The 21600-nt window shown below is 38.8% G+C and overlaps 1 protein-coding gene across 4 annotated transcripts in view; it reads right to left on the reverse strand.

The window, feature by feature from the left end:
* Window positions 1-21600, reverse strand: part of LOC126281188 (putative mediator of RNA polymerase II transcription subunit 26) — a 244464-nt gene that overhangs the window by 92498 nt on the left and 130366 nt on the right. For all 4 annotated transcript variants that reach the window (XR_007551226.1, XM_049979891.1, XM_049979888.1 and 1 more), the window contains one exon: window positions 8623-8757. Coding sequence is in view for 3 of the 4 variants with exons in the window: in XM_049979891.1 (XP_049835848.1) it covers window positions 8623-8757 (135 nt within the window). In the remaining variant the exon portion in view is untranslated. The remainder of the gene's footprint in view (window positions 1-8622; window positions 8758-21600) is intronic.

Raw genomic sequence — 21600 nt, forward strand, 5'->3', positions numbered from 1 at the left:
AGGGCCTCTAACTAGAGTACTACACTTCTTTTAATTGTCACGAGCAGAATTTCCGCTATTGCAGTAACAGATGTTCAGATGACCATAAGGGTACAAAGTCATGAGTATAGTTTTTCACCTACAAACTCCCAGGTCATGAACTTCACCAGAATTAGATAAACCTGTCTACATCATAAATCAGGGATGGCCAAAATTCATAATAGGGAAGGGGGAGGGCAGCCTTCCACACACACAAATTGATCGAAACATTTTATCACATCTGCAACATCGTTATCGAGATGTGGGAACTAGGACAATTTTAACGTAAAAGAATTTTTCTTTCAAAGGGGATTATGTTGCAGATTGACCAGTCCATCTGCACATGCAGAAACAACCCAAAACCTATGTAATATTGCTCAAAATGTTTTGAAAACTATACTTGTAATTTTCTTAAGGCCATTATGAATTTTTCAAATCATGCAATTTCTTTAATGTAAGCAAACTTAGAGAAATGGACGATATTTTTTGTGAGAATTTGTCCCTTCCACAATGTGATTTTCTTTTTAAATGTAGCAGCATCAAATCAAAAATGAGTTGTTTCTCAGCTTGCAATGTCTTAATGTGGGCAATGTGCAGTTAAGTCCACTTAAAATGCGGCTGTCAGCAAAATAATGTGCACAACTTCAGAAAATTTACTATTTATACCCCCAATTTCATCACTTTCTCCATGCCTGTAAATTTAGCATGAAGTGCTTCTCGTTGAATCCCATCCGCCAGTTATTTTAATTTTTTGAGCTTTCATCATCAACAAAATCTTTATATACTTTCTGCATGGTGTTTTAATCTCATTCCGTAACAAATTTACGCTACTTGTAAATTATGCTTCTTTATCACATAATAGATACTGAGAATTCTTATTTTTTTCTTCTGACATTCCCATCCATTTTTAAAAGCTTGCGAGGATAGGTCACAAGACTGCCTCTTTTTATGCAGACAGCCACTGGACTTGTGAACTACTTTTATACCATGGACAAATAGCGAAGAGTAAACAGTGCTGACACCATGATACTGCGAAATTGAAGAAAGTTGCGCCAAATAAAAAATACTGCACAGTAATGCTAAATGTAGTGTTACGCTTTTTGAATACTTCTGAGTAGTACCAAGTAAAGCCAAGCCTCAGCCCGCACATCATGCTCGTGTGCAGTTTCTTGCACTTTGGCGACCCTAGATATTATGTATTACCCTGCATATTTTGTATTACAAAAATATATATTCAAATTCCACCAAACACAGCATGAAAATATGCAGAAATTACGTGATTAAGTTTCTTGACACCAAGGCATTCTGCTCAGTGGGTATGGAGCAGTAAACGTGTAAATGTTGGAACAATTTGTGCTGTATATCCTGCCACTGCCAAGCTCTACTCGGCTTAGTGGCTGATGGGAGTAACTAGCATAGGATTTTGTAAACCAATCTCACAATACTGCTTCCCTACTGCGCATGTGCAATTTCATGATTGTTGTGAACGTCACATTTTTGTTGAATCATATTTAGCGTGTTTCGTTGTTTGATCACTTGTGGAACTAGTTGAAACCTTCACTCACTTTGCATTGCTCATATGTTTTGGTTTAAACACAGTGCCAAATACGTATTTTTTCATGCTGGGCAAAACATGTTTCGGGAATTTACTCTCATTGACAGGTGCAGTATTTACGTATGTATTTTTTGTGATGTCACACAAAGAATGTAAGTGATACTTTGCATGTGTGTTGGGTTTATCTACATAACTGAGGAGGCACAATACATGATAACTTCAAAAAGATGAATACTGTGCAAGACATGCAGAACACAGATGCAAATGCCATGCAAAATACTTATGTAAATACTTGTACTTGACAACGAGAAAAATTCTTTAAACGTGTCGAGCTAAGCATGAAAAAATACGTAACTGGTGCAGTGTTTCATTACTAAATAATAAACGACAGCAGCAGGCTTGCCAAAAACATCGATTACGATGTATGAAACTGAGTCAAATGTCTCTACTGCCCAGACAGTTATCTGTTACCATTACAGCAGCCGTTTTATTAGAAAATAAAAAAAAAAAACTCTTGACAAGTGTTTTGATGCCTATTATGTACATATACATAAAGTTTGAAAATGGAGTGGGGGTATCCTACACTGAACCTTTAAAGCTTAAAACGGTATTTCCCACATTTTACATTTTTCTGAATTTTACACCATTTTTTAAAGTCCCTTGAAAAGTGTAAAGGCAGGGTTTCACTGTAGTTCCAGGTGAGAAATCTTCAGCAAAGCCCATCTTTGCAATTTGTCTGGTCAAACTTAAAGAATGGCATGAAAAAATGGCCTATGGCATGGGCAATTTACCAGCAGAATAAAATTATGATGTTTACTATATCGTGTGCTGGAAAATTCCTCATAATTTATGATCATTTTCCAGAGGCACTTTTTGACTTTGTGGGTCCCTACCACATCATCACACACCAAGTTATTGTTTAACTTGTATACACACATTCAACAGCTGGATGTGAGTTATCCCCCTTTACAACATTGAAGTTGAGCCAGTGGCAGTATCATTTTCCAGTTCTTGTGTTGGTAGATTCGAAACACTGAACACACAACAAATCGCTATGCTTCACCAAAATGGAGTAATATATTACACACAATATCACTTATTCTCCTCCACTCCTTCTGGAGGGAAAGGAATTTTACAGTGGCAGGTTTGATTCTATACTGGAGACACCACAGACTCCTTCCTTGAACCTCTTATCAATACAAATTAATAAGTTATATCTAAAAACAAAGATGAAATGACTTACCCAACAAAAGCGCTGACAGGTCGATACACACACAAACATACACACAAAATTCAAGCTTTCACAACCAACGGTTGCTTCATCAGGAAAGAGGGAAGAAGAGGGAAAGACGAAAGGATGTGGGAGAGGGTAAGGAGTCATTACAATCCCGGAAGCGGAAAGACTTACCTTAGGGGGAAAAAAGGAAAGGTATACACTCGCACTCTCACCCACATCCATCCGCACATACACAGACACAAGCAGAAGTACAGAGGCAAAGATGTTGTTGAAAGACAGGTGAGGTATGAGTGGTGGCAACTTGAAATTAGCGGAGGTTGAGGCCTGGCGGATAACAAGAAGAGAGGATATATTGAAGGGCAAATTCCCATCTCCGGAGTTCTGAGAGGTTGGTGTTGGTGGGAAGTATCCAGATAACCCAGACAGTGTAACACTGTGCCAAGATGTGCTGGCCGTGCACCAAGGCATGTTTAGCCACAGGGTGATCCTCATTACCAACAAACACTCTCTGCCTGTGTCCATTCATGCGAATGGACAGTTTGTTGCTGGTCATTCCCACATAGAAAGCTTCACAGTGTAGGCAGGTCAGTTGGTACATCACGTGGGTGCTTTCACAGGTGGCTTTGCGTTTGATCGTGTACACCTTCCGGGTTACAGGACTGGAGTAGGTGGTGGTGGGAGGGTGCAAGGGACAATTTTTACACCCGGGGCGGTTACAAGGGTAGGAGCCAGAGGGTAGGGAAGGTGGTTTGGGGATTTCATAGGGATGAACTAAGAGGTTACGAAGGTTAGGTGGACGGTTGAAAGACACTCTTGGTGGAGTGGGGAGGATTTCATGAAGGATGGATCTCATTTCAGGGCAGGATTTGAGGAAGTCGTATCCCTGCTGGAGAGCCACATTCAGAGTTTGTGTTTGTTTGTTTGTCTATCGACCTGCCAGTGTTTTCGTTGGGTAAGTCACATCATCTTTGTTTTTAGATATATTTTTCCCACGTGGGATGTTTCCGTTTATTATATTCAAATTAATAAGTTTAGTGACAGTGACAACTACAAAGCATGTGGGTAATGTAATTCCGTATCTAATGTGATCATCACATGTTAAGTTCAAACAGCAGTCTGGGAATGTACACATTTTCCATATTTCAATGGGAGGAAGTAGCTAATTAATATATAACATATAATGACAGTACAATAGATGACTTATGACACCAAGAGTTGGGGAGGTCTGGGCCAGTGCCTGCAATGTGGTGCACAGAACTGCAATAAAAAACAGTACTGAGATAATAAAAAATCACATCTGAAATATTTCCCCAATTAATGAATTTTGCATCTCCATCTGGTAGTCACTGTTATGTGTCTAACATCCTGTTGGAAATTTATAAACAGTTAGCTGAGTAAGGAATGGGATTCTATATACAGATTGCTTATCATAGGAACCGTTTGCCTAAATTGAATAAATTTCAATAATTCGGGGGTGGGGGTGGGGGGGTGTTACAGCAGCTCGCTTTGAAAAATTTGTTTATTCTAATGAACAGTTTCAACTACCAATTAAATTTATGAGGTATAAAACATTATACCTGAATCAAAAAAAAGAGTAGTCACAATGAAAGTTCACAGTAAAAACTATAGTCCACATTTAACAGTAGGAACTGTCAGTCCCAGTAACTGGTTGGTAAAGTCAGTTTGAAGGTCAGAAGAAGGTAACAGCAAACAACTTAAACAACAGAATTGTGTCTACTAAAGCACTATGGTGTTCAAACCAAACTTTGAATTGATGGCAGCTTTGCTTTACAAAAGTAAATGTAAGAAAACGCATTTTGCACACATCAAAAGTGGATATTGGGTTTTCGTCGGAGCATGATGTAGCAGATGTTGTTCATTCACATGCCATGAAGTAACAATACTTTCAACAAAATTACAATAAAGATACAATTTTACTGTTAATGAGTGTACGAAAATCAATAGCAATGAACCCACAATTGGTTGTCTGGTTGATTGGGCGCAGGCGGGAGATTGGGGGGGGGGGGGGGGGGCAACACTGATGTCATCGGTCTCATTGGATTGCGGAAGGAAGTCGGCTGTGCCCTTTCAAAGGAACCATCTTGGAATTTGCCTGCAGTGATTTAGGGAAATCACAGAAAACCTAAATCAGGACGGCCAGACACAGGTTTGAACCTTCATCCTTTCGAATATGATTCCAGTGTTTGTTTGTTTTGTTTTGTTGTAGGGCACAAAAAGCAACTGGGGCCATATGTGCCCAAGTCAAAACTATAGAACACGAACACAGTCCAAATGGACAGAATAGGAGACAGCTAAAAACAGGCATGTGGAAAAGGGGGTTAATAAAACACCATACAAAAATAGAGGTCCAAAACTAAAACTTAAATGGCCTTCGCAATATTGCTTTGGCAGATACAAAGTAAAATGCGGTCGACAGCCAGCGCGTCATTCACTAAAACAGCTGATAAATCATATGACAAACTCAAGCTGGAATGTAAAAAAAGGGCAATCCAGCAGGAAGTGGCAGACAGTTAAAATTTGGGCGCAATGTGTACAAAGTGATCAGATAGCACCACTGAGCTAATGACGATGGCTAAGAAGGTAGTGCCCAATACGCAGCTGAGTTAAAATAACCTCCCCCCAGTGGGGGGCAGGGAGGGGAGGGGGGGGGGGCAGCGGGGGTGGACGAGAGGAGATCGTCCAAGGTGCCGGGAGAGGCTTAATAACCCACAAGAGAGGCTTATTCCCATGAAGGGAGGACCATAGGCAATGCCAAAGGGACACCACCTCCCGACAGACAGCAATGCAGAGATCATAAGAGGGAATACAGGTACTCGCAAGCTGAGGTACGAGGACTGCAGCCTTGGCAGCAGTATCAGCAACCTTGTTTCCTGGCAGACCGACATGACCAGGGATTTTCTGGACCAAAAGGATTACCTGGCTGAAGGACTCCACCAGCTGTCGGATACTTCCACCCACAAACCTTGCCACAGTGACCCCATACCAGAAATCCAGAAGGCTCTCCAGTCACTTCACAAATCTTTAGACCCATCCCAAAGTCTCTCCCTGGAGTCCATCTCTCTGCTCACCCCTACCACTCTCCACACTCCTACCTTCTACATGCTTCCTAAAGTCCATAAACCTAACCATGCATTACGCGCCATTGTGACTGATTACTGTGCTCCCACTGAGAGAATCTCTGCTCTTGTAAGCCAGCACCTTCAACCTGTTACCTGGAAGTTACTCTCCTGCCCCAGCCTCCTCCTTACCCCCACCCAGTCGCCACTTCCATCATGCACTGATGCTGCTCGCAATGTCGTTTCAGTTGCCTAACACAGCAGACGTTTGTGAGAGTTGCATTTGCTAGAGAGAGAGAGAGAGAGAGAGAGAGAGAGAGAGAGAGAGAGAGAGAGAGAGAGAGAGAGAGAGAGACATCTATTTGTGTATTTGTGATGAGAAAAAGCTCTATTTGTGACAGTCTTTTTTATGTGCCTATCTGCTACACAGAATCTCTGCTATGTGGTGAGTACCAACTTTCCTTTCCTAATATTGATAAATTAAGTAGACTTTATGGTAGCAGTAATGGTGTATCTTGCAGAGATTCCAGATTACCTCTAAAAATGCAGTCTTCTCAAAAGAAAAAAACCAGGACATAGTGTACTGTCCAGATTAGTAATATGTCAAAAGGTAGATTCTAAAAAGGGGTTGGCAAGTTGAGGACCTTTCACATCCTGAAGACTCTTCCCTATGAATCATAGCAAGAGTTCTGCTCTTCAAAAATTTAGATTTAGGTCATCATTCCATTTTTTCGAGTTCAGGTGGTAATACCTTAACATTTCACATGTGACTTTTTCTACTTACTTGTCACATGGATCATCCCATGTCGATAGATAGATAGATAAAGGAAGGATCATCATGAAACTTGGCTTATTTAATCACGCTACAGAAATAAATCACCATACCAAATTTTGGCATTTTTATTTCCATCTGTTTTCATTCTATCATATAAGAAGTTGACATTTTTACCACCACAGAGAGGAAGATGACGCTTGATAACACTAGGAAAATAAGTTAAATTTTTTTATTATTCCTCATCCATACTATGGGAAATTGCTGGTTATGCAGTCTAAAGCATAAGGATTGTAAAAAAATACCCAATACCTTTAAATATTCTCAAGGCAGAAAAAAATGTGTGCTTAAAAGATTTTTGTTTATTTTGTAACAAATATGGTTCAGCATTACGTTTAAAATTACATAAAAGAAATTGGATAATCCTCAAAACTATTTTTCCCCAAAATAATGCTTCAAGTATAGGCTACAATATGGAAACATAAAATTTGTGCTGTTATTCTTCAAATATTTGAATAATAATTAAGTGGCTGGTTACCTAAGAAATAATTCACACTGAACTAAGAAGAAAGGACAAATTCAGTTGCTGAGTATGCCAGCATCACTGAAATGGTTTTAGCAACCAATACTTTTCAAATTTCTGATTAACTGATAACATAAGAATATTACTAAACACTAGAAGGGTATTGCCACAAAGAAAGTGTGACAGAGATGCTGAAGAACCTTACCTGTCGGACTCTTGAAGAAAGATGTAAACTATCCAGAGAAAGTCTATTAACAAAGTTTCAAGAACCAATTTTAAATGATAACTGACATTCCTTGTTATAGAAGAAAATTTGATCCCATTTATATATGCAGCTTGTAAGTATACTATGCGATCATCACTGAAGTAAATACAGCAGAACATGATGTTACTACTCAGTTTAAGCATACTTCAGGATCACCACCACCATTCCACTGACTACACAACAGGAGATTTGACCAGTGCCAATTGTTCATGGCTTGCTTTTGTTGACCCACTTAACACATCAACGGCAAGAACATATCAATCTTCAAAGCAACATACATGTACTACTTAAAACAGAATATCTCTGTTTTAAATTACTTTAACATTGTGCAACAAGGTTAAAAAAATAATAAATCAGAGGGTCCATTATTGTTTGAACTTTGTTTTTATAACTGTTGTTTGTTTTGTATGTTTAATTACTTAAATTTCAGTTCTGTTGTAAGCATATGGTCTAGGACCTGTGAAATCATCTATTCCTACCTGCTAACTCATGAACCATTCTTATTGACATTGGTCCATGGGTTTTAAGCAAAATATTATTTATTAATTGATTTTACTATGTTTTGAACAATAACAGATTGTGTAGGATGAATGAATAAAAACTGACCTAAAACTTCTAACACAGCAGGAAAAATAATATAAAGGCACAAAAAAACCTTTTTTGCCTTGGGGAATTTATTTAAAATCTTAAATAATTGTTTACAATCCTTATGCTTCAGAGAATAAAATCATCAAACTTCACACATCGTACAATAACAACAAAATTTTTAATGTATTCCCAAAATGTTATCAACTGTCATTTTGCACTATCGTGATGTTAAAAAAAAGTCACTCTTCCAAACTCTGAAATATGACAACTGATGTAAATGGAGAGACATGTATGTTAACATTCGGTACGTTTACTTATCTCTGTAAAGAGAACACATGAATTAAATTTCATTCAAATCTTAGGTAGTGGGTGACATAGCTCAATTGATTTGACATGGAATGAACTACATAAGTGCAACCAAACAATAAAGAAATTTTTTATCCATGTAGTAAATGTAATATATAAATTTGATTCCACTCACAATAAATTCACTATTTTGCACCACGTGCTGATACATTACGAATTATTCCCAACTCTGCCATTACACTACAATTACACTAAAAGCATTAAATTGTAGACCAACTTACAGTTGTGATTGAGGTACATGTAGCAGTTGCTGTAGTAACTGGAAGGGTTGTAACTATTACACTGCCTGATTGAGCAGATGGTGTTGAAACGTTGAGTGAGAGGGAGATGGGTGCTGGCAAGCCGGGGATAGTGACCTGGACAACAAAGAATTCCACAGAATGTTGCATCAATTGTTAGTTCAACTGAAGGAAACAAGTACATAACACCCTACTACATCCTCTTCAAAATAAAAAAGCCACAGCTTTTCTTTCCAAGCCTATCTCTCTAGATACATTAGCTGTACATTAAATACACAGATGAACAAATAGATACCAAAATAAGTTGGAACAAAATAATTGCACTAAGAACATTATTACAACAATGATCTGTTGTACACTAAGGAAGATGGCTTCACTAATTATACAGAACACTCACAGTTAAGAACAAAATAAAAATTAGTTTATCAAGATGAGTTACATACATCCTTACCAATAAAGTAAAGTGCACCGAACTAGCATATGAGGAAACATTGCAACTAATGTTAACAAATGCACAGACATTAAAATACAGAATATAAAATTTGTTTACTACCAGGTGCACAAAAGAGCCAACCAGCTTAAAACACACATTAAAATTTTATCCTTAACATGGTTATACATTAAGCAGAATTTTAAAACTTACCTTATGCACTTCCTATATGAGAAGGGGGCTATTAGTATTGTCGGAGAAACTGATATAAAGGCACTGCTTCTCTCCCCAACAGCTTGAGGGTGAAAGAAAAGAAGCCAGGTTTACCACTCAGGAAAATATACTGACACTATTCCAAGGTGATGTTATAAGGTGTCTCTGCTTTAGGACAGTTAACTCTCAGCAATTGAGAGCTCCTACAAAAAATCTTCCGCATATATCCATCTTAGTATGTAAATTAAGTGACTTGTCAAGTCACAGAATATGATACAACTATTTTCTTTTGTTCTTTACAATGATGACACTTAACACAAACTTAACTTTAATGTCATCTATCTGCAAAAGAATATTGTTATCTGTAGCTGGTGAAACTGTGCAGCTGAAACAACCCACCATTTCATCTTCATCTTCAGGTATAACCAAGAAACTGGACAGAATCCATGATTGACAGCTCCATGTACGGTTTGCTCTGTAGTATTGGCAGATGCTACAGTGACTAATGACATCTCAAAGGCTTTGAAGCCATCAAATTATATTCAATTTGGTAGTGATTTGGGGGCTATACAAGTGCACTTGTCCTTAAGCCTTCTCGCTCTAAGATATGCATGAACTGCATTTTTCAGAAGTTATATAAATACCAGTATGTTTCATCCAGGAGTTCATTTCTGTTCTGGCTCTATGTTGGTGTGGATAATAAATGTGCTTTCAGTGATGAAAGTGTTGCATTTCATTGACATCCCTGCTTACGGATTTGCACTCTAATGTGATTACGACATCACATTGCTAGATACAGGTGCCAGGCACCTCAAAACATCTAGATCACCAAATAGACACCGTAAAAGCTGTCATCTAAATGACTAGACACTGGAATATGTGTGGTTCATTGTTACAAATGTCCGTATACTCAACGAGACCGATAGATTCCAAGCCAGCAGCACGTCAGCTACATATGAAACATACATCAGTGTTTTCCACAGATACTAGTCCCAGGACCTAATGAAATGGCTGAAAGGGCTTGACAGGTAGAATGATATGATGTGTTTTGAATGTATCCTTTTACTAGGACGGAATTACCCAGCAATGGTTCAATACCTGGGAAAAATTCCAGACTGAACTGGAAAGATTGTTTGGTGCAACTGACAGCAAGTCCGCTTAGCAGAAGAAAAAATTAAGAATAGTGCTCCACAGCACTGTGAAACAACACAGTTGTACACTATGTGATCAAAAGTATCCGGATACCTGGCTGAAAATGACTTACAAGTTCGTGGTGCCCTCCATCGGTAATGCTGGAATTCAATATGGTGTTGGCCCACCCTTAGCCTTGATGACAGCTTTTACTCTTGCAGGCAAACGTTCAATCAGGAGCTGGAAGGGGTCTTGGGGAATGGCAGCCTATTCTTCATGGAGTGCTGCACTGAGGAAATGTATCTATGTCTATCAGGGAAGCTTGGCATGAAGTCGGCATTTCCCGAAGGTGTTGAATAGGATTCAGGTCAGGACTCTGTGCAGGTCAGTCCATTACAGGGGTGTTTTTGTCATATAACCACTCCACCACAGGCTGTAAATTATGAACACATACTCAATTGTGTTGAAAGATGCAATCGCCATCCCTGAATTGCTCTTCAAGAGTGGGAAGCAAGAAGGTGCTTAAAACATCAACATGGGCCTGTACTGTGATAGTGCCATGCAAAACAACAAGGAGTCCAAGCCCCCTCCATGTAAAACACGACCCCATGATAACATCACCACCTCCGAATTTTACTGTTGGCACTACACACACTGGGAGATGACTTTCACCAGGCATTCGCCATACCCACATCCTACCATCAGATTCCCACATTGTGTACTGTGATTAGTAAATCTACACAATGTTTTTCCAATGTTCAGTCATCCAATATTTATGCTCCTTACACCAAACAAGGCATCGTTTGGAATTTACTGGCATGATGTGTGGCTTATGAGCAGCCGCTGGACCACGAAATCCAAGTTTTCTCACCTCACGTCTAACTGCCATAGTACTTGTAGTGGATCTTGATGCAGTTTGGAATTCCTGTGTGAAGGTATGGACACATGTCTGCCTGTTACACATTATGACCCTCTTCAACTGTCGGTGGTTTGTGTCAGTCAACAGACATGGTCGGCCTGTACGCTTTTGTGCTGTATGTGTCCCTTCACGTTTCCACTTCAGAAACAGTGGACCTAGGGATGTTTAGGAGTGTGGAAATCTCGTGTGCAGACACATGACACAAGTGACAACCAATCACCTGTCCACATTAGAAGTCCTTGAGTCCTGCGCAGCTCCCCATTTTGCTCTCTCACAATATCTAATGACTATTGAGGTCGCTGATATGGAATACCCGGCAGCAGGTGGAGCATAATGCACCTAATATGAAAAAGTTATGTTTTTGGGAGTGTCTGGATACTTTTGATTGCATAGCGTACATACAGAATGTATTGGCACTTTGCAATGTTGTGAATCTGAATATGACAGATGCCACAAAATTTCACAGTTGATGAAAGGAGTCACAAGAAGACACGCTCTTCTTGTAAAGGATGCCATAACAGAAGAATCACTCAAGCAGCAACTCTGGAAATGCAAGAGGAAAGTCAGATGAAAGACATATTATCAGTTCTCAAATGTGGTCCCTGTGGCAGTTGTGGAAGACCACCATCAGCTCACCCCTTTGATTCACCAGATTGCAAGAGAAGAGATACAGCATTTTATGGCAGCCAAAACTGTTGGACTAAGTACACAAGAGCTAGCAGTCATGAGCATCACCCCATTTATCAAGAGGTTATAGAGAACTTTGAAGAATAGGTGTATTGATCTTCAGCACCATTCTCCACCACTAGACAAAAGTGCCATGAGAAATGGACTCAAGTCAACTGAGATTTATGCCGCCACCATCAAACAACAAATGAGTGAGCAACCAACGCAGGTACAACAAAGTCCTCCGCCAAGTAGTATAACACCCCACAGCACAACAGCATTTGGAGGATTCAGAACAACGTACCTGTCCATTTTCATTGTAGATGCCCCGACACGTTGGAAGCGACTGTCAAGAAAGAAGACGAGTGTTGAACAACAATCATTACAACAGTCCCATTCATGCCAGTCAACACATTGGACAATTCCAGTCACCATACCCTGAGTGAGGTCACTCCCCCACACGTCTTGGCCCTTCCTAACTGACATACGGATTACCAGCCAGCCACTCATATAGCATCTGAATATAGGAAGACTGAGCGAAGTGAACATCTATGTAGGTGAGGATGCCACTAATGAAAATCCCCCATGGATGAAAGTTACCAAGATGACAGGAAATCTCATTAATGTCATCATCGACGGCAAACCTGTACGGGTGCTAGTTGACTCAGGGACTAGTTTTTTGTATTGTTGAATGTTATTGTCACCATCTAAAGAAAATCCACGATGGAATGTAACAAATCATTTTCTCTCATACAAAAGTGACTGTGCTGAATGTCACAAATGAGAAATCTGTCTGGATATGAACATGTATTGCTATTCAACAACAATCACTAGTCACTGACAAAACACAACTCTTCAACTTCGTTGTTTTAAGAGAATGTTTGTAGTCATTGTGTACATGAAACATCAGACTGAGAAAGCTTCTACAATACGCATGAAACAAAAACTTCTCTGATGGTTTTTTGCTTTTGAAGACGATGTTATTTCACGAGTTTCAGCTATCAATGGAGATATCATATTCATATTCATATTCTTTATTCACCATTGACCACCTGAGGTGGAATAGGCAATTTACATGGATATAATATAACACTTTCCTTGAATAATATCTTAAAGCCAAATGAACATTGCAAATAGTACCCATAGATGCTAACATACACCATAACATAAGATAAATACGTTCAGTGACATCACATAATGAAATACTTAAAAATTAATGTCAATTGATTTTATATTCATAAATTCTGTTATATTGTAAAAAGGATTGATTAGTAACCATTTTAGTAGCTTGCTCCTGAAGCTACTTATGTGAGCCGACCGAGAAGAAAATGGAAGTTTATTAAATATTTTTATACTATTGATTAGATGGGCATTTCCTGTTCTTGTCAGCCTGTGCCTAGGTATGTCTAATTTTGTTTTGCCTCTGGTATTATGGTGGTGTATGTTTTCTCTCATTTCGAAATCTGCTATATTGTTTTTTGCATACAATGCTGAGGTGTATATATAAAGATTAATAACTGTTAATATTTTCAGCTGAATGAACAGTGGCCGGCAGTGCTCTAATCTACCAGAATTGCTCATTGCCCTTATCACTTTCTTCTGAATTTTTAGAACTTCAGTGATGTGAAGAGAGTGTCCCCATATCAGCAGTCCATATTCTATATGTGACTGAAAGAGTCCAAAATAAATAACTCTTAAATATTCTTTCGTCACTAGGCTTCTCAGTTTCCACATTAAATACATAACTAGAGACAATTTTGTGCAGATATGGTTGATGTGTGTTTCCCACGTTAACTTAGAACCTACATGAATTCCTAGAATTTTAACTGCTTTCACCTCTATCTCTTTTGACAATCCAAGTATAATCTGCTGGTTTTTATCAGGATTGCAAAGCAGTGTATTTGATGAGAACCAATTTAGTGCCGCTTCCAGGCCATCTCGCATCATATCTTCCAGAACTGACATGTTCTCATGCTGAGCAAGCAAAGTTGTGTCATCAGCATAACAGATAACAGTATTGGGGATACAATGGGGTAAATCATTGACTGCAATTATAAAAAGGAAGGGCCCAAGGACAGAACCTTGTGGAACTCCTGTCTTAACATCTAACAATTGTGAGTCTTTGTTTCCGACAGAGGCAAACTGCTTCCTATTGTTTAGGTATGATTCAATTACTGCCAATGCAGAGTCTTGTACACCATAGAATTTGAGTTTTGCAAGTAAGATATCATGAGAAATGCAGTCAAATGCCTTACTTAAATCGCATAAAAGAAGTGATGCTTTATTTTTATTCTCAAAGGCTGTTATTACTTCATTCACAATTGAAAGAACAGCATTGGTGGTATTTCTTCCCTTGCGGAAGCCAAATTGACTATTAGAGAGTAAGTTATGTGACTCAAAGTAGTAGTTTAGTTGGTTATAAATAAGAGATTCAAATATTTTCGAGAAAATGGGAACTATTGAAACTGGTCGGTAATTTTTGAGATCTTGTTTGTCCCCTTTTTTATACACTGGGATAACTTTTGATATTTTTAGAGTTGTAGGATAAACTCCAAACTCTAGACACCTATTAAACAGAAAGGCCAATGGTTCACTAATTATATGGACTGTTTTTTTAATTATGTTATTGGACAACCAAGAGTAGTCCATACTCTTGGAGTATGAGAATTTTGCCACTATGAAGCTTTTGTTGGTTGCAAAAAGCTACCCAGGCTCGAAAGCGAAATCTATATGCCAACAGCAATCATAAGCACTGTACGTGATCAAGGAGAACTTTGGTTCACTGACTGTCACAAGCTGCCACAACTCGAGGTATGTGCACGAGCAGTTAGCTTAGTGTCACTGAGTAAGAAGCATGCTCCACTGCCACTGTATACAGCACACATGCATAAACTACTGTTGAACGGCCAATAGTATATGGCCTGACTGAGGACAACATTGGAGCCATTCTGCATCAATCTTTGGATGCTTTCAATTTCAGAGTGGAGAAAAGACCAAGCAACCCATAGTAAAACACTGCTTAACACTTGGAGCATCACCCAAGAGATAAAAATCTTGGCAATTGAGTCCATCCTGTTCAAGACATACATCATGATGTGAGAATTTTTCTCAAAATAGGCTCATACTATGGGCGATTCTTTGAGGACTTGTACAAAGGCATGTCCCTTGCAAGAACTACTGCAGGCATAGGACAAAATTTCCTGGGATGACATGCATGAAATATCTTTCCATATCCTTAAGAAAGTGCTAACATATTCTTCAGGGATATTTCAGGGAATCCTGTGACAGAACATAGCTGCGTGGAGGAAATATCTGCCATTGCTGCAACAAATTACATTACTGCGAACAGACAGAAGAGTTACCACTGCTGAAAACTGTAGAAGATTTGAAGAAGGAGCCAACCAAATGAGAATTCCAATTAATAAATGCGATTATGATCCAAACAGGGTGGGCATGGCCAGCCAGCTATCCTCTAGTATTTTCAAAATGTTCCAAATCTGGTCGCCTGAGATTTGAGAAGGCTCTAGGCAGAATGAGATGAATGTATCACTGGCTATGTCTCTATCGATCTATTAGACACTGTGAGGCACTGTAAAGAACGACAATGATGGAATACTTGCCACAATCACCTCTCCAGCATTTGATACCAATTCTCCTGCAGCTGCACCATTCAATTGTACTGGAATCAACCTCTTGGGGGAGTTTACAAAGTTAACAAATGGGAATTTATGGATAATAATCTGCACTGGCTGTTTCACCTGCTTTGCTGTCACCAAAGCTTTGACGACTGCAGAAGCTCCAAAAATTGCCAAGCTCCTTGTAGAAATATCAGTTTTTATGATGATCTTTGACTATGGAAAAGTTTTCCAGTTCAGGCTGGTATAACTACATATTGCAACATCACCCACAGGATGACAACTCCCAACAAGCCACAGACAAATGGCTTCACATAATACTTTAATAAGACATTGGCAGATACGCTCTCGACGTATGCTGACGTCAAACAGAGAGATGAGGATAAAATATTGCCCATCATTACTTTTGCAGACACTACAGCAAAGCAATACACTACAGGATTCACATTGTTCTTCCAGTTCCACAGCAGTGAGATCGAAATGACAATGGATACAATGTTTCCATTTCAGTCAGATGAAACTCAGGATGACTACATGAAATACCGCATTACCAGGACAGAAGAAACACGGCAGGTGTTTCGCTTACAGTGTCAGGAAGCCCAGGAGAAGGACCAAGAAAGCTGAAACACCAAGCACTGCCTAGTGAGATACAGCAAGGGAGACGGTATTGATTTTTATGGCAGTGCGCAAAGTGGAACTACTGGAAAAGTTACTAAAGCACTACTTTGCGCCACATTGTATCCTTTGTTACTTGTCAGACATCATCATACATGACGCCAAGGATACAAAACTGCAGAGATGTTGCCTTTGCCCTCCATATGAAGCCCCAAAGCAATCCTGAGGTTCAGATTGACAATGGGGGCTTCTCATTCATGGAAATCAAAGATCTCTTCGATAATCACAAAGCTTTGATGAGAAGGACTACTTTTGATGCTCCTCATGGTGAGGCTCTGCTAGCAATCGGAGATGAAGGACCATTGAAAAGATCAAAATCAAGGATGTTGTAGTGAGAACTTCTGAAACAGCTGGTTGCGCAGAAGAGAGAACAATGCTACTAACCATGATGCAAGCAGGGTATTTTAGTGGTTAGCGTAGTTAGCTGTCATGCTGTGGGTTCCCTGTTCAAACCATCCCACTAGAAATCTTACTTACAAGTAAATCTACTCGAGGGATACACTACTATTTTGGGAGACTGCATTCAATATTCCAGCCACCTCTCTGTCATCTTCCGTTTCGAAGTAACTATAGTCACTGAGAGAATAAGTAAACGATTCTGATCATTGTACTGACTAAGTTAATCAACACTTCTTAGGGTATTTTGTCAGATCAGTTGGCAAAATTTTACTTTTGAGTTAACTGAATGTTTCTTACATTTCTCTTGTAACTATCATTTTGACTTGTAACAATGAAGGAAAAGACAGATAGCTACTTACTGGAAAGAAGAGATGTCAAGTTGCAGACAGGCACAATTAAAACACCCCCCCCCCCCCCCCACACACACACACCATTCACATGCACACACAACTGCACAACTGCCAACCCCAGCATTCCGGTCCAAGATCCTGAAGTTGACAGTCATGTATGCATGAGGTATGCTTGCTTGCGTGTGCTTGCGAATGTTGAGTGTTGTGTGTAGGTAGCACTCTGTCTTTTCCTTCATTGTTGATATTCCTACCTGGAGTTTCCATAGTTTCATTTTGACTTTTTTCAGCTTTTACATGTCAACAGCTGTGACTGTTTAAATTTGTAATGAATCACACTTCACTTTAATTTTCTATCAAGTCCCTGAAACAGCTATTAAACTGCAGCAGGTCTTTCTCAACCCTCAGAATCTCACAACTCAGATTTGTGTCTAAAGCCTTTTATTGAATACTCTTGAATTTCCTCTACTGATACACCAAATATTCTTCCTCACTATGGTGAGTTGCCCAGATAATCTACATAATCTTTAATCACTTTCAAAGCAAAAATATTTCCCCGTTTTTCTCTACTTGATGCACAAAACAAGCTCCCAAGAATCTCTGTCCTTATCTTCTGTTTTGATTGTATTATTCTCTCATCATATAACTGGCAAGTTGAGATTCCCATAGTAGAATAATATGATTAGGAAATTAACCCACAATATTCCCCAAGTTTTCTCTGAAGCACCGAGCCCCTACAGCTCAAGACAAGTGGTCTACAACAGCATTCATCATCATGTTTGACACTCAACTTCCTCCTATATATTACAGAGTTCTTTAGAGCAACAAATACATTCCAATCATTGGTGTCTAGTCATTCTTGTGATATCAGCTCTATTCACATCTAATTTCAGCCAGCTTTCTATTCCTAGTACTTTGTGGTCACTGTTACATTTACTGTCATTAATCTGGATGCTCAACATGGATGCTCCTGCAATTAAAAGTCACATTAATGTTTCCTCATTCTGATCTGTAAGAATGAAAGTTTTGCTCAGTGATTCATGTGGCTCATATACACCTTTCTCCACTCTTAATGTGCAAGCCACACACATTCTGCTATCACAGCAGCCACACCCTGTGCGCAGTGCACATTTGACCTATTTAAGTCTGACCAGTGGTATGCACTTAACCACTGAGTCATTCATTGCACATATACTGTAAAGTCGTGGGGTCTCTCTCTACTGTCCCAGCAGATGATGTTGTCCATTGATATCTTAATAAATATAGTACTGAACCCTAAGCCCTGTATAAAGTGATCCTCAGTCAGTTTCACTTCTTGATTATGTATGCAGTAGTGCCCCAAGACAGTCGGTTTGCTTGGTTGTTTTAGGCAGATGTGTCACTGATGTTCCTTGCATCTCTCGTTGACAGTTCTAATAACCTGCCTTACGAAAGTCATGCCACATTTCACAGAAGGTGGCAAACATCCAGCTTTGGACACCTACATTGTGTTTAATATTTGAAAGAAGACTTTTCATCTTTTGTTGACACACTGAAGTACATTTCCACAGGAGTCTACAGATATTTCTGGAGACTGGGGTGGCATAAAGTGCAAACCTGACTTTTGGCTTTTCTTTTTCTATTTCAGTCTCAATCTCTTCCTCAAGGGCAGTCAACCTCAAATGCAATCAATTTTGACAGCAAAGCCTGCTCAATTTATTAATCGGAATACTCATTCCCTGGGAACACTATACACAGGTGGTGTAATTACTCAGCACTCTACGGATCAGAGTGTTTAGCACAGCATCTCTTTGTGACATGATGGCAGTTCAAGGCATGAATAAGAGGTCAGTGTACATGGGTTTCCAACGTGCTCTATGAATCATACAGTCTTAACTATTTATGAGCATCATCAGTGGGCTGTAATTAAAGATATTTACAACCTGATTAGATTTTTAGTCACAAAACAATTCATTAACAAATTGCTGGTTTTTACTTACTGTAATTTCTGCTCGGATTTTCACCTACAGCAGGAAATGCTGTTTGCTAGCATATTTTTGTGTTCTTCCTTCTTTAGACACTGATAATTGTGGTTTAATTTTGAACTGCTTTGTTGAACAATGGATTTTTGATGTTTAACATGGCACAATTTCACACACCACTGTTCACTGTTTATCTGTATACTTCTAAGTGTGTATCATGTTTTGTAGTTGTCAACACTGCCACCAGTTGTTCTTTGATCTACATTTTTCCCTCCTTTTAGTTCATTATATCTGTGTTATTCTAGAGCCAATACACACTTACAAAGGGACCTTCTGATCTCGTAAATTCAGTTCGGGATGAGACTTCAGAGGTTGGTAGTATACCTGAAGTGTGTCCACACATAGAAGTATTACAAGCACACTACACAGAAAATTCTGAGAAAAGGGGATCTAAAGTTTTAAGCATAGCTCATACGCACTTCGTATATGGTCAGAAGTAGCATTCCAACACACAGATGAAATGGCTCAGTCAGTAGCGGGCTAGAATGTCATATGGTTGAACCAAGTTTGATCCTAGCTGTAAGCTCCAATTTATTTTGCTTTCTTAATTGCTTTAAAAATTTTAAAAATTCCTGAAGTTTATGACCTTAAGTATTAACAATTAAATTATAAATAATTTCAAATGCATTTTAATGGTGGTAAATGAAAGCATTAATTACTGTCATTCAAATGTTATTACAAAACTGGGCAATATTATAAGCTGTGGAATTATTCTACATATTCACTGTAAATTTAAGGCAAAAGTGTCTTCATGGAAAACCAGGGTATAGCTGTTGCCCTACTGTTTATGCAAACAGGCAGACGATCAATAAGTGTCGAGGCCCGCACAGAACTATATGAACACTGTGCCTTACCTGCTACAGTGCCAGTTCATTCAACTTTCGCAGGCTGGAGCATTCTGTACTGTGAAATATTGTCGGCATTTTTACAATATTGTTAATTAAAAATGTCTGCCAAAGACATCGTGAAAGTATCAGAGGCTACACATTCATTATACAGTGAATGTGTCAAAGATGACATTTAAAGATACAGTTGTTTATTATGAAAGCTTGCTTACTGCAAATAATTTGATTAAATCAAAATCTTCAGTGGCATTTTTTCGTGAAGTAATGCTGGTGGGCGAAGAAATTACAGGCATACCATCTACATGTTGGCTGATAAAAGTCCTTATGACTGATGAACTTGCTCACAAAAATGAAAACTGTGAAGAGGTGAATCTTTCGAAAAGTACAAAGAACCAGATCATAAGAAGGCAAGAGAAGTCTTTCTTTGGATAGCAAGATTAACGTTTTTAGTATCATCACAGAAGTTCACCCATTGCAGAAACTTTAAAAAGGGGGGCTGGGGGCAGGGTGCTGCAGTCTGTTAAGAAAGAAGAAATAGTTATCAAAAATGGGCAGGGAAAAAAAGAAGGCAATCAATTTGATAAGTACACAGCAATCAGTTCCTGGACAAATGATTGTTTTGTTGAAACACAAGAGAATTATTAGCAAGTGACGATATTGAATTTACAACAGTGGGCTTTAGCAACAGCACAACAGTTTACAGATTTTGAATTTAAAGCTTATGACAGCTGGGATCATAGACTACAAAATAAGCATACAATTCATCAGTGAAAAGTGACAACATTTCTTTCAAGGAAAGAAACGGCGACGATCAAAGAAACCTTGGCTGCTGCGAACACTTTCTGAACCCATACGTTAAAACTTATATCAAATTTCAACACAGATTTTGTTATTAACACTGACCCAACAGGTATTTATTGCACTGTATTCAAAAATTCAGTTTGCTCTCTATTTTTACAATTCTCTGGCAAAATAATTCAATTTCAGTTGCTTTTTCTTCCCAGGATGTCAGTAACAGTCAGTGTTCAAGAGGACTCTGGCTGTCAAAGAAACAAAACTATTTTCCTCCAAAAACATGACATGAATAAAGTGATGCATACATATACTGCTCTCACTCTGTTGGAATCATCCTACCTCAGGTGTGTATGTGTTTACAAGAAGCAATTAGTAACTTTGGTCCTCGAAGTTTAAAAAACAGTAAAATAATATGAGCAAAATTATTAAAACATTGAAATAACATCTTTCAAATCTGGGAAGCTAAGAACAGAACTGTATACTGACCTTCTCAACCAGTGTTTGAAATCTTATAAGGGTGAAGAACAGTTTCTGTTAATTACTGACTCTTGGAGTAGACAAGCAAAGTGTGAGTTGGCTATGACGACATCTTTCAGGATGACAACAAATCACCAAGTGGTTCCTCTGAAATGTACTCCACTCATTCAATGATGTAACATCTATTCTTATAGACAAGCAAAAAATCTGATAATGCACATACAAAATTCCACTTATCTTCTGAAAATAATAGGGAAATAAATACTCATGAGAAAAAAAAGAGCAATAGTGTATCACCAGCTGTCATTGCCAATTTTTAAGAAAATGATCTCGTACTACGCTTCCAGGCTGACTGACGAAACAGAAGTTTACAGGAATGTCAACGTAGTACGTTTTTCATCAGAACC

This window comes from Schistocerca gregaria, chromosome 7, assembly GCF_023897955.1.
Source record: "Schistocerca gregaria isolate iqSchGreg1 chromosome 7, iqSchGreg1.2, whole genome shotgun sequence".
NCBI lineage: Eukaryota > Metazoa > Arthropoda > Insecta > Orthoptera > Acrididae > Schistocerca > Schistocerca gregaria.